The sequence below is a fragment of the Monodelphis domestica genome, chromosome 5 (assembly GCF_027887165.1).
Source record: "Monodelphis domestica isolate mMonDom1 chromosome 5, mMonDom1.pri, whole genome shotgun sequence".
Lineage (NCBI taxonomy): Eukaryota > Metazoa > Chordata > Mammalia > Didelphimorphia > Didelphidae > Monodelphis > Monodelphis domestica.
This window is the reverse complement of record NC_077231.1, coordinates 227,027,143-227,046,053: the sequence shown is the minus strand read 5'-3', so window position 1 is coordinate 227,046,053 and position 18,911 is coordinate 227,027,143. Positions and strand designations below refer to the sequence as shown.

The 18,911-nt window shown below is 40.3% G+C and overlaps 1 protein-coding gene across 3 annotated transcripts in view; it reads right to left on the bottom strand.

Annotated features, from left to right (window-relative positions):
- Positions 1–337: 337 nt before the first annotated feature.
- Positions 338–18,911, bottom strand: part of LOC100016733 (stonustoxin subunit alpha-like) — a 26,113-nt gene continuing 7,539 nt past the window's right edge. The window contains exons 1-4 of one of the 3 annotated variants that reach the window (XM_056799876.1): positions 16,930–18,777; positions 14,631–14,755; positions 10,483–12,522; positions 338–5,516 (exon numbers count right to left, since the gene is read on the bottom strand). In XM_056799876.1, coding sequence (XP_056655854.1) covers positions 4,636–5,516; positions 10,483–12,522; positions 14,631–14,724 — 3,015 coding nt within the window. In that variant the 5' untranslated portion in view covers positions 14,725–14,755; positions 16,930–18,777 and the 3' untranslated portion in view covers positions 338–4,635. Of the gene's footprint in view, positions 5,517–5,652; positions 5,807–10,482; positions 12,523–14,630; positions 14,756–16,929; positions 18,778–18,911 lie in introns of those variants that run through there. The other 2 variants (XR_008912348.1, XM_016426230.2) reach the window with 2 other exon arrangements.

Sequence of the window (18,911 nt, the reverse complement as noted above, 5' to 3'; positions counted from 1 at the left end):
GGGTAGAGTAAGAAGAGCAATCCAACTGGAGTAAAAGATACTTGTTGGGGAGTAGATTGTGTTGGGCTGGGATATATAAGATATGATCAAAATTGTTGAGGACCTTGAAAAAACAGAAAAAAGTTTAAATTTCATTTAATGGAACATAAAGGTTTGTGACAAGGAAATCACTTTAAAAGACTGATATATATTAATTTAAGGTCGCCAAGGAATTCAGCTATGTAATTCCTAAATGAAAACTCAAGTCAGCCATCAGCCTTTTATAGAGTTTAATTACAACAGGAGGAAGAAAGGAATTAGAGATAGATAGATAGATAGAGAGAGAGAGAGAGAGAGAGAGAGAGAGAGAGAGAGAGAGAGAGAGAGAGAGAGAGAAAGAAAGGGGAGAGAAGGGAATAGGGCTTAAATACCCCCTCTGTTTAGGCTGGGCCAAAAGGCCCAAGCCCTTAGATAGCTGGGGCAAAGAAAAGAGATCAGTCCCTATTACTCACGTGACCAAAATGGAGAAACAGTCTCAAAGGCCCCCACCTTCAGCTTCCTTCAGAGCAAGCTTCTCAGAGCACACTCCAACCACTCAGACAAACTCCTCAACCCCCGTCCTGAGTCTTCAGACCCCTCTATCTTTAAGGAAACCATCCAAGTTGCCTCCCCTCAGTTCTCACATCTACCAATCACTGTCCATCAATTTCCCTGTGCCAATGGAGGCTCTAGCATAACCCAGGACCGCCCAGAGGTCTCTGGCTTTGCACATGTCTGTTGAAGGTCATATTTTCAAATAATTAAATCTTTGATCCTTTGCTACAGCCCTTCCTCAATCCTGTTAGGACTGAGTAGGGTGGAGATTGATTCCAAGTATCTCCATTGTATCAATTCTAAAATCAATCATGACTCAAAGAAATTCCTGTTCTATGCTTAAGCATAGGTCAAAGTCCTTTCCATTGTTCAGCAAAAGGTTTCTGTCCTAAAGTAATCTTAAGAAGGGAGGAGGAGGAACCTCCCATGCCAATGGGGTTCACATTCCAATAGACTATCAGTAAGAAATTTTCCAAGTATGAAATTTCCCAATGGTGAAATTTCCAACATTCATAAGTCTAAGGAATTTTAAGGTTTACAGGTTTTAGAGCATGGGAATGGCATGTTGAAATTGCTTTTGAAGTTGGATTATTCAGAAAGCACTGGTTCTCAGCACACACCAGAATAAGAAGATTCTAGAGTCAAGGGAATCATCTGAGAGGCTGCAATAATTCAGGTATGAATTGGTAAAGATGTAGACTAAGATGGTGGCAATTTAAATATTGATGAAGAGATAATTAAAAGAAACCATTTTTCCCATTTGTTATTTATTTTGCTTTATTATTCTTTTAACATTCTTTCTTCCTCTCCAGTCCCTCCCCCACTCACTGAGAAAGCAAGCAATATTTTAATTCTACATGTGAAATTATGCAAAACAAATTTCCAAATTAGCTAGTGTACCAAAAAGAAGTAAGAAAAATAAAGTAAAAAAATTGTACTTGAATTTGAACTCAGAGTTCATTAATTCTTTCTCTGGTAGTAGATAGTATTTCTTATCCTTAGTCTTCCTAAATTGTTCTGGATCTTTGTATTGATTGGAATGACTAAGTCTTTCACAGTTGGACATCATTACCATATTGCTTTTCCTATATATAATGATCTCCTGGCTATGAGAATTTATCTTTAATATTCTGTATTACTTTTATATCAGGGTCCTGGATTAAAAAGTCCCTAAATTAGTTCCTGTATATTAGGGAGTCCTGGCTCTATTTAGTCTGTAGATTTTTGCAACTTCTTTGTCCTGAGGAACATGGTTCTTTCATAGACTCTGGCTAACTGGAAAGTTCTACAATGATACTTTTGAGGCATATATATAAAACTTTACCTGTCAGTTGGGGAAGGACTACCTCCTAATTAACAACTCCTTCAATACCTTTTGAAGATATTTAGGATGTAAAACACTGGTTACTTAACCCCCCTATTAAATGTTAGCCTCAAGACGCAGTCATCATATAGCTCCTTCCAAATGGTCAAATAAATTACCTTTCCTGGTTTCACTTGACTCTTGCGTTCATGGTTTCAGTTCTTACTCAGTTCTGTTCTTTTCATAAATAATGTTCAAAAATCCTCTAATTTCTTAAAAATCTATTACTTCCCTACCCCCTGTAGTTTTATACTCTGCATTTTAGGGGAAATAAATCTTGATTGTCAGCCTTTCCATTTTGACTTATGAAATATTCGAGATCTCTTTTCATTTATGGGTGAAGTGACCATATATTGTATGATGCTGACTATCCTCGGTGCTTGACCTACTTCTTTCTGGATCCTTATAGTAATTTTTATTTTTATTTTCTATTTTATGCTACTTTTTTGCTACGATAACGTTGGCATTTTGACTTTTTTAAAAGAGATAATCGATGACTTCTTTTTTGCTTGACTTTGTCCTTTGGTTCTAATAGGACTAGGCATTTTTAATTCACAATTTCTTGAATATAGAGTTTGGCCTTTTAAAATGTTAATTTTAAGGGTGTTCAATGTTTCTTAAATTTTCTCTCTGAGACTTATTTGCCAGTTTTATTGTTTTTGATATCTGATATCTTACACGTTTTTCAGTCTTTTGATTTTGTTCAAATATTTCTTAAATATCTTGAGGAGCCAATAATATGTTTGACCTATGCCAATATTTAGGAACTCTATTACTTGTGTAAGGTTTAGCATTTTCTCTTCTAATCTACTTATTCTTCTTCTAGTTCTTTCATCCAGAATTTTATTTTATTTTAATCAGCAAGGTGATTCAGCTGGCAGAACCCTGAACCTGGATTCAGAAAGACCTGAATTCAAATTCAGCCTCATACAATTGCTGGATGTGAATATCACTTACATCCTGCTTGCCTCAGTTTCCTCGTCTGTAAAATGGGAATAATAGCATCTATCTTCTAAGGTTTTAGTGAGGATAAAGATGCTAGCTATTTTTATTTTTTAAAACATCTTCCTTTACTTCTTCTAGATATTCACTTAATTCTTATGGAAAATTTATTTTTCATTTGGATCTCTGCTTGCAGTTTTATAGGGTTTCTTGCTTATACTTCCAGAGCATGTTTATATCTGCAATAATTTTTTATACTGGCCATTGTTTTTCTTTGATTTATTTATCTCCAGCTTTAATTTCTGAATTGGCACTTTGTGCTAGGTTCAGGCCAGGTTCTCTACTGCCCTTTTGGATTGAGCATATTGGTCTCACCCTAGTTCCTTTGAGCTCTTGTGCTGACTTCTGTTTCCCAGAATGAGCCCCCCAGTCTGGATATTTGAGGCCCTCCCTGGAATCTTAGTACCTGTAGAGAGCATTTGGGACATCAAAGCCCCTGGGTCTGAGATGACCCTCTCCAAGCACTGCAACAGCATGTAGCTTGCTGCCTACTGTTGCTCCCTGGGGCTTCCAAGATTCCCTCTCTGATAAACTTGAGTAATTCTCAGGGGAAAATTCTCCTTTTGTGTTCCTAATGGACACAGTGTCTTGTGGGCTACCTCTGTCCCTGGGTATCTCTGGATATGCCTAAAGGCTAATTTGTAGACATATTTCTGTAGTTCCTGCTATGTACTTCATCCTAACATGGTGTAATATTTATTGGGAAAGGAAATAGGATTGGGAAAAATGGGATAAATGGGGAATAATGGGAGGTTTGTATGGGGTAAGGAGGAATTAAAGGGAGAGAGGGAATATTGCTTGGTGAGGCAAGGGAGGGAGATGCCCCCTGCTGAGAGGAAACAGCAGGGGTCCAATAAGGATGGTTTGTCTTTGAATGACTGAAACTGAAGTTCAACTCCATCTATGACCAGAAAAGATAGTCCACTTATCTGACTGCGAATTCAAATAATATAAAGTTTAATAATCCAGTTGGAATTGGAGTTTTTCCTTAGCTTCAGAGTATAGGGCCAGGCCCTAGAGGCTGGCGGAGAGTTTGTCCCACTCCCGTCTACTCTTGTTGTTCTAATTCAGAATCTTAGCAGTACACAGAAAGCAAACAAGAACAATTCTAACCTTTAGAAGCCTGTGTCTTTGGGCTGAACCAAGAAGAGCATGCCACTCCAGACTGGGCTGAACAAGCTCCTCTCTCCTCCAATACCTGGAAGCAAGTCCTCTAGTCTTCCCCCGACCGGAAGGAAGTGCTAGTCACAAGACCCAACTGCCACTCCCAGTTGGCCCTTCCCCCACACAAACTGTCAGTCTTGTTTCCTTTCCACAATGGAGATAACCTGAGTTCTTGAAAGCTTTGTAAGGGGTACAAACTCTGATGTTTCCTATTGGGTTGGACCTCCTTAGAGTATAGGCTTCATCACAGACAATACATCTATTTTCCAAAGACCACCTTTTGTTAAGGCAAGAGAAATTCATCCACAGGGGTTTAGCCAAAAGGTAATTTTCAGAGGTGTGGGGCAGCATCAGGGCCAGAGGAGGATGGACCATATAGGAACTCAGATAACTGCTTAGTAAGGGATTTTTAAAAGTTCTGATCTACCTTCTGATCTACCTATGATGAGATTCCTCATACTCATATGAGGGGAGAAAGGGTATTGGAAAATATTAAATATACAGTGTTTTCATCATTGGCAAAAGCTACCATCCTAAGAAGCACTTAAAACAATGGAAGTTCTTCCAAACTGAGTTTTAAAACTCTGGATAAAAGAATGAATCATTTCCCAAAATTTAGGTAAAGCATTGAGAATGGCCCAAATCACCCTTTTAAAGAGATTACTCTTATCATTTCCTTCTTTTCTATCAGATTGTTCTGTGACACAGGAAAGTTTATTGTTTTCCTGCAAGACATTCTGTCTCCTCAGGTTCACCCTTTTTCTTTCTTCTCTGATAATATTCTCAACACAAGTGTAAATTTCACTGCTGTAGAAGGAGCCTCCGTTGTCCTGCACCATTTGGTTGACCATTGCTATGAACTTCTTGACCTGTTGTTCCTTTTCTCCCACTGTGGCATCATTGTCAAAAGCACAATACCGTCTCCTACACCTTTGTATCAACTCCCTAAAGTCCTGGTCATTATATTTCTCTACGAAGTCATCTATGCTTTGCCCCTTCAACCTCCCTTTTCTAGTGAATAAGAATATGGTGTATTTCAGTGCATCATCTCCAAACATCATTTGAATGAGTTCAATGGTTCTCTTCTCTTCTTCAGTAAAGCAACCTAAAGGCATGACAAGAACAAATACATGAGGCCCTGGGGAGGAGATTGCCAGGCACTTTGCAAGTTCTCGTAAAGTTTTTTGGGTACTTTGTTCTGTATCAAAAACGCCAGGTGTATCAATCACTGAAAATATCTTGTTATTCCTCATGCATCTTGCTTTTTCACATTTCTTGGTTACTGAGACTGGAGATAATTCAGATTTAAAGGCTTCCCGGCCAAGGATAGTGTTTCCTGTTGCACTTTTCCCAGATCCTGTCTTCCCCAGGAGGATAATTCTTATCTCCTCAGAGCATCTGCTAGTTCCAAGCCCTGTTAGAAAAAAGAAAGAGGTTCATAACCCCCTTTCACAGATTGAATTGAAGTTAGAAATGGGGTTAATAATGAAAAGGGTTATTTTCTTTTCAGGTTAGTACCAAAGTATGGGTCCTTAGCTTAACTTTATTACCTTCTATCTCTCAAGGATCCAGACTTTGGGACTTGTGACATTTTCTTTCTTTTTTTCTAAGTACATTTTTATTGATATCTTCTGGGTTTAAAAAAATCACTACAATTTCTTCCTGAATCTCTTCCCTTTTTCTTCTCCTTCCTAGAATACTATCCTATAGAACAATATTTTTAAGGGAAAAAAAGATCAGCACATCTTACCAATATGTTCTTTACTTCAGTACTTTCTGTGAGCAAAAGCCCCTAAAACAGCTGTCCCCTCTTTTACCTAATTCTGGACCTGCTTCTTTCTCCTGCCCATCTCTGCTGTTATTATGCCCTACTTCATAGTGAACCATTCCAACAGCAATGTGACTCAAGAAGCCTACCTGGAACCAGGTGACTAGGACCTTGCCCAAGGGCACCAGCAATGTGGAGAGGAACAAATTTATTTTCCAAGGTTCCATACAGTCCCAGGGCTTCAAGCTTCCTTTCCCATCCACTTCCCTGACTTCTTCCTCCTATTATCACCAAAAAGGTGGGGACAGAAGGGTAGGTCTCTCAACCCCCAGATGATCTACCTATACCTAGAGCTGGACTATTCTCCATTTTACTATCAATCCTGTTCCCAGTCAGGGATGTACCAGAGTCAGTTCCTACAGACTCCCAAGAGCTGATTATGACATTTTAAGCTTGACCAAATATTTATGTCTCAGAGATAATCCAAAGCTACAAATCAGGGCTTGATTTATTATTTTGTTGGAGGGTCTAGACTCTAAAAAGTAATGGAAAATGTTAATAATGCAGAATACATTTAAACATATGTCTTGTATTTGGGTCAGCCAGGTCTTAAACACTTCCTGGCACAATGCTGATCCCAACCCAAATCTAGTTCTCCCCATCCTAGTCACCTTTCTCTGCATATGTACCAGGAAATAAATGCCTTTCCTAAGATGTGACCAGAACTAGACTTTCCTGATGTGGTCTCAGTTGGAAAGTGCCAAATGGGCCTTTTATCTCCTTCCTTCCTTATAGGCACTAGTCCTCTTTGAATCCAGTTGACAATGACTCTTGCTCACTAGGTGTAAATGTGGATAGAGTCCTGGACTTAGATTCAGGAAGAACTAAAGTCAAATCTGGCTTAGATATTTATTAACTCTGTGGCAAGCCACTTAACTTTTCTCAGGTTATTTCCTCATCTGAAAAAAAATGGGGATCAAAATAGCACCTACCTCTTAGGGCGGTTATAAGGATCAAATGAGAGAACATGTAACATGCTTTGGAAACCTTAACATGCAATATGCATACTAATTATTATTATTACAGTGTTGAACCTGTATCTACAGGGGATACCTTCTAAGACCTACCATGGATGACTCAAACCAAGACTATAAGGAACACCTGCTTGTTAATTGTGGGTAACTGAAGCAGTGGATTACCAAATCAAATGAATGGGGGGGGGCATGACTACGCTGCCACTACTCTTACACTTTGGAGTCATTATTACAGTAAATAAAGACTTTGTTAAACAAATGCACTGTGATGATACTCTAATGAATTAGATCAGTGAGAACAGTAGAGAAAACCTGGAGAAAAGATTCACCCAGGAGCCTGGGGATGGGGACAAAGGGAGATGGACCATATCTTGGGCTGGTGGGTTTCACCATGTTATAATAGCCTGTACTTGTTTGGTAGGTCGTTTAAAACTTATGAACCATTTATTTTTTTTTATTTTCTGGAATTTTCCAAATTTTCTAATTTTTTGGATGGTTAACTGTGGATAATTGAATCAGTGGATGAGGGGGCAGAACTCTACTATCATTGTTAATATCCAGTCATCCAGTTACCTCATAGGAAGGTTATAGTCTCCTGAAATTCCTGGGTCTTGTTCATGTCGACTAGCATATAACCAAGCTTCCCATATCTTGTACTTGTGCGGTGGATTTTTGATCCTAGTTATTATTATTACAGTTATAAAGGGCTTCTTTTAAGGAAGGTTCCCAAAATGCCCTTGATGAAATTTCAGAAAAACCCTAGCAATTTACCAGCAGCTCATCTGTGAATCATCTAAAAAATGGATTACTTCTGCACATGACTAATATCTCCCATTTTGCGTTCAATCTTACTACTTTCGGTTTCTGAGAGTGTTATTATCTAATAGGGTAAGAGAGCAAATTCATGTGAAAAGGTTTGGAGAATGAATCATGATTAATTTGTTGTCTTAACTATAGTAAATTTTTAATGAGAGAATTCTGAAGGAAGGAAGTATTTAAGTGCCTACTTTGTATCTGGCATTGTGCTAATTACTTCACAAGTGTTGCCTCATTTGATCCTGAAAACAACTGACGATAGGGGCTATTATACCCATATTATTATTATACCCATTTTATAGTTGGAGAAACTGAGGCAGATAAGTTAAGTGACTTGCCAAGGGTCACACATCCATCTGAGGGTAAGATGGGCTGAGAGAGGTCCTAGATAAAACATTTATTATTTTCTGAAGTCAAGTAAAAAAAAAAGATTTATCAGGATGTCTTATAAAGAACAGTAAAAAAAGAATACTGCCTTTAAAATTATGATAATTTAAAAGGCCTGGACTTTAGTGAGCTCAATAATATCTAAGGCCCTTTCAGCTCTACCATTCTACAATTCTAGAGTCTAGAGCTATGTTGGCAAACTCATGGCATATGTGCCCCTGTGTGCCAGAGGGGGCTGCTCCCCTCCCCCTCTCCACTGCACCTGAGGACATGTTTCTCATGCCCCATTCCTCTGCCTAGTAGTTCAGTGTGAGTACTTCCTCCCTCACCTGTCTGGGGTAATGCGGCAGTTTGAGGGTGCAGTTTGGGCATGTTATCTCTAAAAGGTTCGCCAACACTAGTATAGAGGAAGGAGAAAATGAAAATCAAGGAGCTGGAGAATCTTGACTAAGTGAAGGGTCCCTCTCTCAAATAATTGAACTCAGGAAAGAGTCTAATAAAAATGGTGACACCAAGGTGTAAATGACTAATATGGCTTAGTCCGTTACCAATGGGGCGGGGTGGGGGGGACTGAGAATAAGGCTGAAAGAGAATGAGTTTCTAAATGCTTACTTTTTAAGATGGTAGCACTCAGATTAGGGAAGCTGATTTTTTTTAGTGTTTTTTTTTTGTTTGTTTGTTTGTTTTGGTGAAGAATAGGAGTCTTTTCTGAGGTCACAAAATTTCAACATTGATTAAGCTTCCTATGCAAAAGTCTAGTACTCAGGTTAGAAACCTGATAACACTTTTGTCTACTCAGCTGATGAGGGAACCCAAGTTGGGAAATGGTTTACTATGTGACCCTATTTAAGGTCTATTAGAAAAGACATGAGGATGGAGACAAGATGAAAGAGTGAAAGGAAGCAATAGAATCTAGTTCTCCCTGACACATTTTGTTAATGCTCCACAAATTAATTTACTTATTCAGTGCCTTATCAATCAAACTATCAAATAATTCTTTCATAGAGCTTAAAAAGTTAATAGCAATTCATCAAGAATTTTGAGGGAATCAAGGAAAAAATTGAGGAAGAAGAGGGCCTAAGAATACTAGATTTCAAGCTACACTAAAAAAGCAGTAACAACAAAGTAATTTGGTACTGGGTAATAAATGGAGGAATGAATCATTGGTACATATCAGGCACACAACATGCAGAAATAAATGAGTCTAGTAATCTAGTATTTAATAAACGCAAAGATCCCAACTATTGGGACAAGAATTCATTATTAAACAAAAATTCTATTGGAAAACTGGAAAGTAGTCTGACAGAAGCTAGATATAAATCAACATCTCACACAGTATAGCATAAACAAGCTGAAAATGGACACAAGATATAGACATAAAAGATGATATTATAATCAAATTCAAGATAATAAAAGTCTAAATTAGGGTAGTAGTTATGTGAATAGAGAAAAGGGAAAAACTGAAAGAGAATCTATAGAGGTAGACCCAACAAGACTTAGTGACTGATTATGTATGAGGAGGAAGAGGTTTGTGAAAGTGTAGAGTCCTGGAAGAACTCTGGTTGCCATCCTCTGTATTTGTTTTAGATTTCCAACACACCTTTTAAAATATGGTACCCAGAAATGAACATAATATTCCAGATGCTGAAGACAGAAAGAGGATTACCTCTCAGTGTTTTGAGAATGAAAAAATGCTTCTATTAATGGAATATCATATTCCTTTTTTTTGTCTGCTACATTATTGTGTTGAGAGGGAGTGTGATATAGGGAGAGAGAGCCAGATATGGAGTCAGAAAGAAATGGGTTCAAGTACTGCCTTTGACACATTTTGGCTACTTGATTAGTCATTTAGGTTGAGGCTGCAAATACATCCCGTGATGTGATCTCAATAGAAACAGAGAAATTTGGAGAAAGATGAGAATGAGAGGTTATACTCTGAGTTGTTTTAATTTACATTTCCCTAATTATTAGTTTTCATTGTTGTTGTTCAGTCATTTCAGTTGTGTTCCATTCATTGTGACCCCATTTGAGATTCTTGACAAAGATACTGGAGTGGTTTGCCATTTCCTTACCAGTTTATTTTACAATTGAAGAATGGAGGCAAGCAGGGTTAAATCACTTGCCTAGGGTCGTAAAACCAATAAGTATCTGAGGCCAAATTTTAACTCAGGTCTTCCTGACTCCAGACCTGGAATTCTATCCACTGGGCCACCTCTGGTGTAATTATTATTAATTGAGGACATTTTTTCATGTGGCTAGTGATAACTTGAATTTCTTTCTCTGAAAGTGTCTATTCATATCCATTGACTATTTATCAATTGGGGAATGGCTCTTCTAAATTTAATGCAATTCCCTAGTTGTTAAATGCCTCTTACCAGAGTCTGTAGCTTCCTCTGTGGTAGAGAGGGTCATCACTGGGTCACTCTTCTCACTGCTCTCACTTCTCCAGCTGCTGTCATACACAGCTGAAACTCGGAACCAGTACACAGTCTGAGGTGTCAGTCCATCAATGACACAGTCCATCTTATCATTTCCGGTTCTGTGTTCACACCATTCACCTTCCCCCTCCTCACTCACAGCCTCAGTCTTCTCTCTATACTCTATTCTGTATTCCTTGATCTTGACTCCTGCTCCAACAACACTTGGACCCTGCCACTGGAGGCTTACACACTGTGGCCCCACCACAACAGCTTTTGGCTTCCCAGGAGGGCTGGTAGGAGGAAGTGTTCTCACAGCACAGCTCACATCACTGCTTTCACCCCGTCCTACTTCACACACATTAGCACACTGGAACACATACTCTGTGCTAGGCTGTAGCCCCCTCACTTTGAACTCCTCTGGCTTTCCAGACACAGGGATGGTGGTCCAGTCATCTTCTCCTACAACTTGGTACTCAACTTGATAACCAGTGATCTTATTCTTCCCAGATGCTGAGGTCAATATGAGCTCTACACAATCATGTGTGACTCCACCAATCTGGGGAGGGGGAGGTTTGACTGGTAGCTCAAAGCTGGTGCTGACCAGAAGTCCCTTTTCATAGAGGTGAATGGAGACCCCCTTGGTCTCTTGGTCTGCGACAGATGCCACAAGGAGCTGAGTCTTTTCACTGGAATGATTTGCCTTGGCAAATTTGGAAAAGGATTCTGCCAATTGATTTACTTTTTTCCTTGTCTCATTGTCCTTCACCCAAGAGGAATATGCCTTTTGCTCACATCTAGGACTGGATGAATCTGGATTCCTAAGCCACTGTTTCCAATCTGCTAAGAAGGGTTCCTCATGCAAAAAAGTGAATGCAAACACTAAGACAAATTGGTGGGGAGAGCCTAGTACCATATCCTCTAACTCATTCTGGTCAGCTATGACTCTCACCTCCTTCAGAAGGGTGAGGTAGGAATTTACCACCTTTATCTCAAGGGACGTCTGATCTAGGAATTCTGAGAGCCTCCTAGAGCTGAATGGGGACTGGCTTTCCCTTGTTAAAGTGTTGGCTAGCTTATCTTCCTCTGTTCTGCCCATCCGGATCAGGGGTAACACCATGGCTATTTCCTTTTGTAAAATCTGACTGTGCTGCTTATTTAGCTCTTGGAATAGCCTGAGTTTTTCCTTGGTTGCACAAAAAACGAAGAGCTCTGATGCCTTCAACATGTCATTACACTTCTTGTTATACTCACATAACTCCTCGAGAGTGTCCTGGGCCTCACATATCAAGCTAATGCTGATCCCTCGAGCTAGCTTGGCTGCCTTGGAGTTCAGCTTCTCCAGAGGGTACAACCAGACTTGAAGTGGCACTCCATGGCCCCTAAGCAACTTTGGAAGGGAGGAATAGATTTTTACTGCATCTTCATAAGTCACTGGATTGTTCTCAAGAACAAAATCCCCATAAAAGGTACACTTGAATTCCTGACTTGATATTTTCTCATTATTCTCCTTTTTAATTTCTCCTCCTAAATTTATTGCTACTTTGGGAATCTTCTCTACTTCAGCCTTCAATGATCCTTCTATGTCCTTGTCCCTTTCATTAGTGGAAACTTTTTGATCAAACACAAAGAAAGCCTGGGCCCCATAGAGCACTGCAGTGACCACGTGGGTGGCTGTCCCTTTATCAAACACATCAGGATAAGAGATATTCTGATATCCCAGGTGGTTCATTGTTAAATGACAGTACTGTGTGGTCATACTGTACTTGAGAGTCATTCGGACTAGCTTTTTAGATGTCTTGGTGTCACGTAAATATTTGGCAGAGCCTCCTATATCAACCATCCCCCCGAGGACACTTGCTTTCAGATCTCCATGGATGTTCATGGCATTAGTCTTTGCACCAAGAGAGTCAGAGGTGAGGATATCAAATTCAGTCTTGTATTGCTCTTCTCTTGTTACATTGCTCTCGAGGGTCTCCCTGTCCCACAACGTGATGCCTAGAATGGGACAGAGATATCATGGAGTAAGTAACAAATTGCAGAGGGGCCCTCTACATTTTTGAGGGTCCTTTCTGTCAGGGAGGCAGCATCTAGGAAGAAGGTAAGCTGGGCAAGAGGCACAGATTTCAGGAGTGGAGAAGATCCCACCTCCTTACCTGGAAAAAAAAAAAACCTACTCTAGGCCATTGCAACTTTCTTGCTCCACTGAGCCCCCCATGACTAAATAAGGGGCCCTTATAATGCCCCTCCTTATTCTGAACCCTTGCATAACCCCTGGTCCCCAGCACATACCTTTCTACTCTAAGCTCCTACTTCCACAAGTAAGGAAGTCTCTTCTTCCTAACTTAGGGACCATATCCAAAAAAAAAAAAAAAAACAACCAAAAACACAAAAAACAAAAAACAAACCACGTCTATATTGGTATAGATTTACAAAAGTGTTTATATCCCAAAAATTCTATTGGTTAACGAGTGCTAAAGCCATTAGCCCCATTTTATAAACAAATGAGCTGAGACTTGGAGAGATGATGGTTAACTTTGTGGGAAACATAAAGCTAGTAAATGTCAACACCGAACCTTAGTCATCTTACTCCAAAGGTAGCTCACCACACAGCCTGCCCTAGAGAGAAAGCCGGATGTGAGCCAGAGTAAGGACAGGGTCTGGTAGGGGTTTAAGGGGCAGGTGTGTGCAGAGCAGTTTTCCCAGGGATAGCTGGGGAGACAGTCTTTGAAATTTGCTCTAGAGCATGAAAAGTAATAACTAGGCTACAAAGAGAAGCGGCACAGGGTGTGGATAGAGAGTCAGGAACATTGAGGTTTAAGAACGTCCTCTGAGGCACTCTGCTGACTGTGGGTCCCTGGACAAGTCACTTGCCATTTCAATGCCCCAGGCTACTCTCTAAGCCTGAGTTTCAGAGAAGTTGCAGGTCTGCTTTGGCAATGGCAGATTCGTCACAGGAGTTCCCTCTACCAATGATATCAAAGATCTTGCCCCTGTCTGTGCTGTGCCATTGAGCGCAGCTTTCCCTGTGGTCCCTTGTCTAGCTTCTTGCCTTGGATGATCTTCCCACATGCTGCTAGCACAGAAGTCCTTCTAGACACAAACCATTCCCAGCCTCACTCTCCACCAGGGAAAATGGTGGCACTGCTCCTCCCACTCTTTCCATCTACATGATTGGGACTTCTGTTCCCTTTCAAGGCTGCTCTGGGGGTTCACCGTACGTGGATTTGACATTGTGTTCAGATATCTTGAGTGTGTCAGGGCAAAAAGAGCACAGAGAGTGCCTGACTAACTTCAGTCACTGAAGATCACTGGGGTGATGGATTGCTTTTGTTAGATCTTGAAGAGGTTGCCTCTTTTTTATATCTGCCCTAGAAGATAATGAGTCTCCTCCTAATTCACCCTCCTTGACCATGCCTTTTCTCGTCTCTGATGTCTGGCATCAGCATACGGTACATCTCTGAGAGCCTGCCATTTACCAGTACGAGGGCTCTCCTTTAGCTGGACAAGAGTAAAAATCTGGTGGGGATTTTTGTTTTGTTTTAGTTGAACCTCTTTATTACTTCTGCCTGGTGAGCCCCCTTTCCACAGGATATCAGGTGCCCTTCAGAGGAGCAGAGGGTTAGGGACACAGTAGACTAAATCTGCTTGACAAGCGATTGGAGGGGCCAGGCCCCAATTATATGAAAAACTAGGGTTCTGTTTTGACTTTTACTAGCTGTATGTTTCCCATAAATAACCCTAGAGGTGACACAGTGAAGAAATCTCACTAGTACCCTTCCAGAAGAAGCTCACAAGGTCTGAGCAGTGTGGAACTGGACACAGTGATGCATTTCCCTTTGTCCTATAATGGTTTTGTCCTTCTGACCTCACTCCAAGATTAAATGGAAAAGTGATTGGCCAGCTGGAGTGGGACCTCTGCTTGGGCCAAGAATTGCTAACAGTTGGCTTCTGGCTGGGAGAAAGGACAGGGTACCAGCTGTACTCCATCACACTTTCTTTAAACCTGACCTTTTTACACACAACATTCTCTCCCTAAAACCCTTTTCTGACACTGTCCTCCCTTGATATCTGGAGTAAAGTTTTGATTTCAGGAGAATAATTACCAGGGATGAAGGTATCTGTGCGGCAGTCATAGAGTGTCCCCAGATATAAGGGACGGCCAAGAGCTGGTATCTGCATTGTACTCGCCAAGGCCATCGTGTGTGGATATTCTTTCTCTGGAATTTTCCTATGGAAGAAAATTAAGGAAATTGTCAGCTTAGCTTGCTGTTATCACAGAGAAATCCCCTATTTCCTCATTCCAGGCTCTCCCAATCTCTCATAAACAACAGCCCTTTAGGGAGATTGAGTATATCATGGGGTAGAATGACAGCAATCTTTTTGAGGGCAATAAAAGAGCCGGACCCTATCAAATTGTTTCCCTGCTTAGATGAAAGTTTATTAATCATTTTTTGTTTCATGGACCCTTAGGCATTGTCTGGTGAAGCCTTTGAACTCTTCTTAGAATAATGTATATAAGTGCATATAATAAAATATTTATGATTACAATGGGAATCAATTATTCATGGGTTCCAAGTTAAGAACCATTGAATGAGAGAACAAGAGATCCAAACTAGGTGAAAGGATGCTAATAGATGTAGACAATAATCAGGCAAACTAGCCTAGATATTTTAATGTCATCCAGATTGTGTTACATGGAAGCTTTGATGTGCTCATACTTTTGTATGCTATTTCTGAATTGATGTTTTCTTTTCTAAATAAATATTTTTTCTTAAAGCCAAGGTAGCTGGCACAGGGTAAGGAAAAAGAAGATATGGATGTTAGATGGAAATGCCAAAAAAAGTATATATATATATATATACAGAGAGAGAGAGAGAGAGAGACAGAGACAGAGACAGAGAGAGAGACAGACAGAGAGAGAGACAGAGACAGAGAGAGACAGAGAGAGAGAGAGAGACACAGAGAGAGACAGAGAAAGAGAGACAGAGACAGAGAGAGAGAGACAGAGACAGAGAGAGACAGAGAGAGAGAGAGAGACAGAGACAGAGAGAGACAGAGAGAGAGAGACAGAGACAGAGAGAGAGAGACAGAGAGAGAGAGACAGAGACAGAGAGACAGAGACAGAGACAGAGAGAGAGAGAGAGAGAGAGAGAGACAGAGAGAGAGAGAGACAGAGACAGAGAGAGAGAGAGAGAGAGAGAGAGAGAGAGAGAGAGAGAGAGAGAGAAGAGAGAGAGAGAGAGATTATATCAAGTTTTGTCCAAAATGGTCTTCACTATGGTAAAAGTATTTGGTCAAATCCCCTTGTCTTCTTCCCTGGAACAGGGCATGCTTTGTCATTCTGCTAACAGACCCTGCTGGGTACATGGCAAATATTTCTCCAGAAGCCCCATTCTTTTCCTTAAACGATTCTTGCTTTGCCTACTCCTCTCTACTGTGAAAAGCATTGCTTCTCTTTCTTAAGTTGCTATAGAATGCTATTAATTGGCTATGTACTCTGAGGGGTCCAAAAAGTTATAAAAACGAAATCTGCAGCTATCAGTAGTTTCTTGCAAGATAATAAATCTCTTGCTTTCATTTTGGCTTACTATCTTTGACCCACAGGAATCAGACCTTCGCTGATGGATCTTCCAAAATATATCATTCTTCTTCATGGATGGAGAGAATTCCCCAATGTCTGCTACAAATGGTTCCAGAATTCTTTTACTCCTCTTTTCCCTACATAGCTAATAATAATCAGAATATCTAGCATTTATATAGTACTTTATGGTTCACAAAACATATTTATATTATCTCATTTGGTCTTCATAACTACTGTTAGGTAGATGTTATTATTACCATTTCCATTTAATAGATAGTAAACTGAGGCTGACAGAGTTTCATTGCCTTGCCAAGAAATTACAGAGCTAGCAAGTGTCTTAAATGAGATCAAGCTCAGATTCTCCTCTCCATGAGCCTGAGCTACCTCTATAATCCAAAAAGTAAGATGGCATAGTGGAAATATGGTTTAGCCGTCAGGAAGACCTAGGTTCAAGTTCATGTTTTCTCTGTGACCCTGGGTAACCCACTGGACTGCTCAGTGCCCCTGGAGACCCTCCAAGATTGTGTGTTGTTGCAGAAAGAGGGTTCTGATCGGGGTGGCTCAGGAGCCCCCCATGGGGAGTTTGGTATACCCATGAAATCTCAGATCTGGTAACAAATTGAAAACCCCACATTCGGATTCTATGATTGATTCTTTCTATTCTGAAAATTCTACAATTAACTGTAATGCCTTTCTTCCAACAATTGGTGACCCCCTACTTTGGAATCCATGACCTCTGGGAGATATCATTCTGTAGGCTTATCAATCAATAATCTATTTAATCTATATTTGTTCCTAAGGAAGAAAATAGTTCAGCTTACCTTTGCTTTATCTTCAGAGAAGCAAGTCCCCATCAAACTGAGAGAGGAAGAAAGACCTACAAAATGCATTTCATTGTAGCCACCTTCTTTGAAAGCAACTCTCACCCTGTTCCAAGCTGTCTTCTTCAGTTTTATCCAGATAGATCTCAAGAGAAATTTCTCTGTTCAATAAAAGAAAGTGAACTTTCCAGCTTCCTGGTTCTGATGGTCACAAGATAACAGATTTAAAGTGGCAATGGGACCTTACAGATCATTTGGTTGAGCCTCTTCATTGCACCAGTAAAGAAACCAAACTCCAGAAGAGTTAAATGACTTGTCCAAGATCACTTAGGGAGAAAATGCCAGAGTCAGGATTTGAACCCTGGTGTTCTGGGTCCTATGCTTGGTTCTTCTTGTACTATTTCCTCTCCTTGACTAGTCTTGAGGGTTAAGTAGCATTTGAACCCAACAAGCATCTTCTTATTCACATTGTATCTTTCTAACATGGACTTTTGAAAAAAAAAAAGCAATTGTGAATGTTCACCATGCAGAAAGGGAATACTGGTATTCCTAGGGAGGAAAAAATTCCTTCAGATCCTTTCCAGCCTTGAAATATTCTGGACTGTCCCGCCAGAAGGTCTCTTCTAAGAAAATCTTATCTGATATGAAAGCAATGCACTTCTGATCATCTATAACCTTTAAACAGGCAATATTTTTTTTTGCAATGACAGAAAGTTCTCCCACAAGGAGAAGGGTGTTAACCAAAACAGTTAGTTTCGCTTTTAGATGTTTTTTTCCTGGCCCTATTTCAAGCAAGGCACATTTTTAACATTTCCTGTTAGACTTCCCAGAAACATGAAGCAGATTCAGGAAGCCAGCCTCATTTTCCCTTGTATTCCCTGGAATAAAGTGACTTACACAGGTAAGGAGGCAATGTCTTCCTCTTTGGACTTTAACCACTGACAACAGGCTGAGATTATTTCTGTAGTTCAATTTAACTATGAATCTTTTTTTTTTTCCTTCTGAGATTTGGACTCTAAATCTCGCCCAGGCTAGAAGTGCAACTCACCTGATCAGCACCAAAGCTTTAACTTCTGATCTGGGCCCATTTGTCCCTCCTCAGGTATCCCTCTACTTTTCAGGGGTCTCTAATAATGCTGAATTTAGTGTGACGCCTGACCAGCTCAGAACTCCTGGACTCACTGCCTCTGTCCTCTCCAGAAGAAGAGGGGACTGTGGGCATGGGCCACTCCCCAACTAACCACCATGAATCATATAATAGGGCAGCTGGGGGGGTGGGGGGTGGAATTTGTTTTGAAAGAATATAGAGTCTAGACACAATCACCTCACCCTTTTGCAGAGGTAGGAGGCCCACGAGTGTTGTACATTGTACATGCTTTCTAGTGTATTAATGAGTTAGGACATATTTCTTTCCTTTTCTTTCTTTTTTTTTTGTCTTAAAAAAATTGAAGGCTCTTTGAGATAGGTGGAGGCAGGATCCTGGGGAAAACTATGGGGATGGCAGAAACAAAATAAATCAATTAAAACTTTTTTAAAAGCAAGAAAAAAGCAAAAAACAGCATAAGCTCCAAGGAATAACTAAGGCCCTAATAGACAAAATTTCAGGTGCATTGGCTGTCTCTCTTGCCTAGAATACTCTTCCTCCTCTTCTTAGCCTACTAACTTCCATGGCTTCCTCCAAAACACTGTTCTAATCCAGCCTTCTGTAAGAGGCCTCTCTTGGTATAACTCTCTCTCCTGCCACCTCAGTACTGGTGCTCTCTCTGAGATGTCTTCCAGTTTACCCTGAACATACCCTGTAGATCTAGAGTTGTTTGCATGTCTCCCCCATTAGAATATGAGCTCCTTGAGGGCAGAGACTGTACTGGCTTTTCTTGATACCCCAGATCTTAGCCTAGTGTCTGGTACATAGTTAAGTGCTTAGCTCATGCTTGTTGCCTTGACAACTATGACAATCTATAGGGAACTGACACCATTTGATA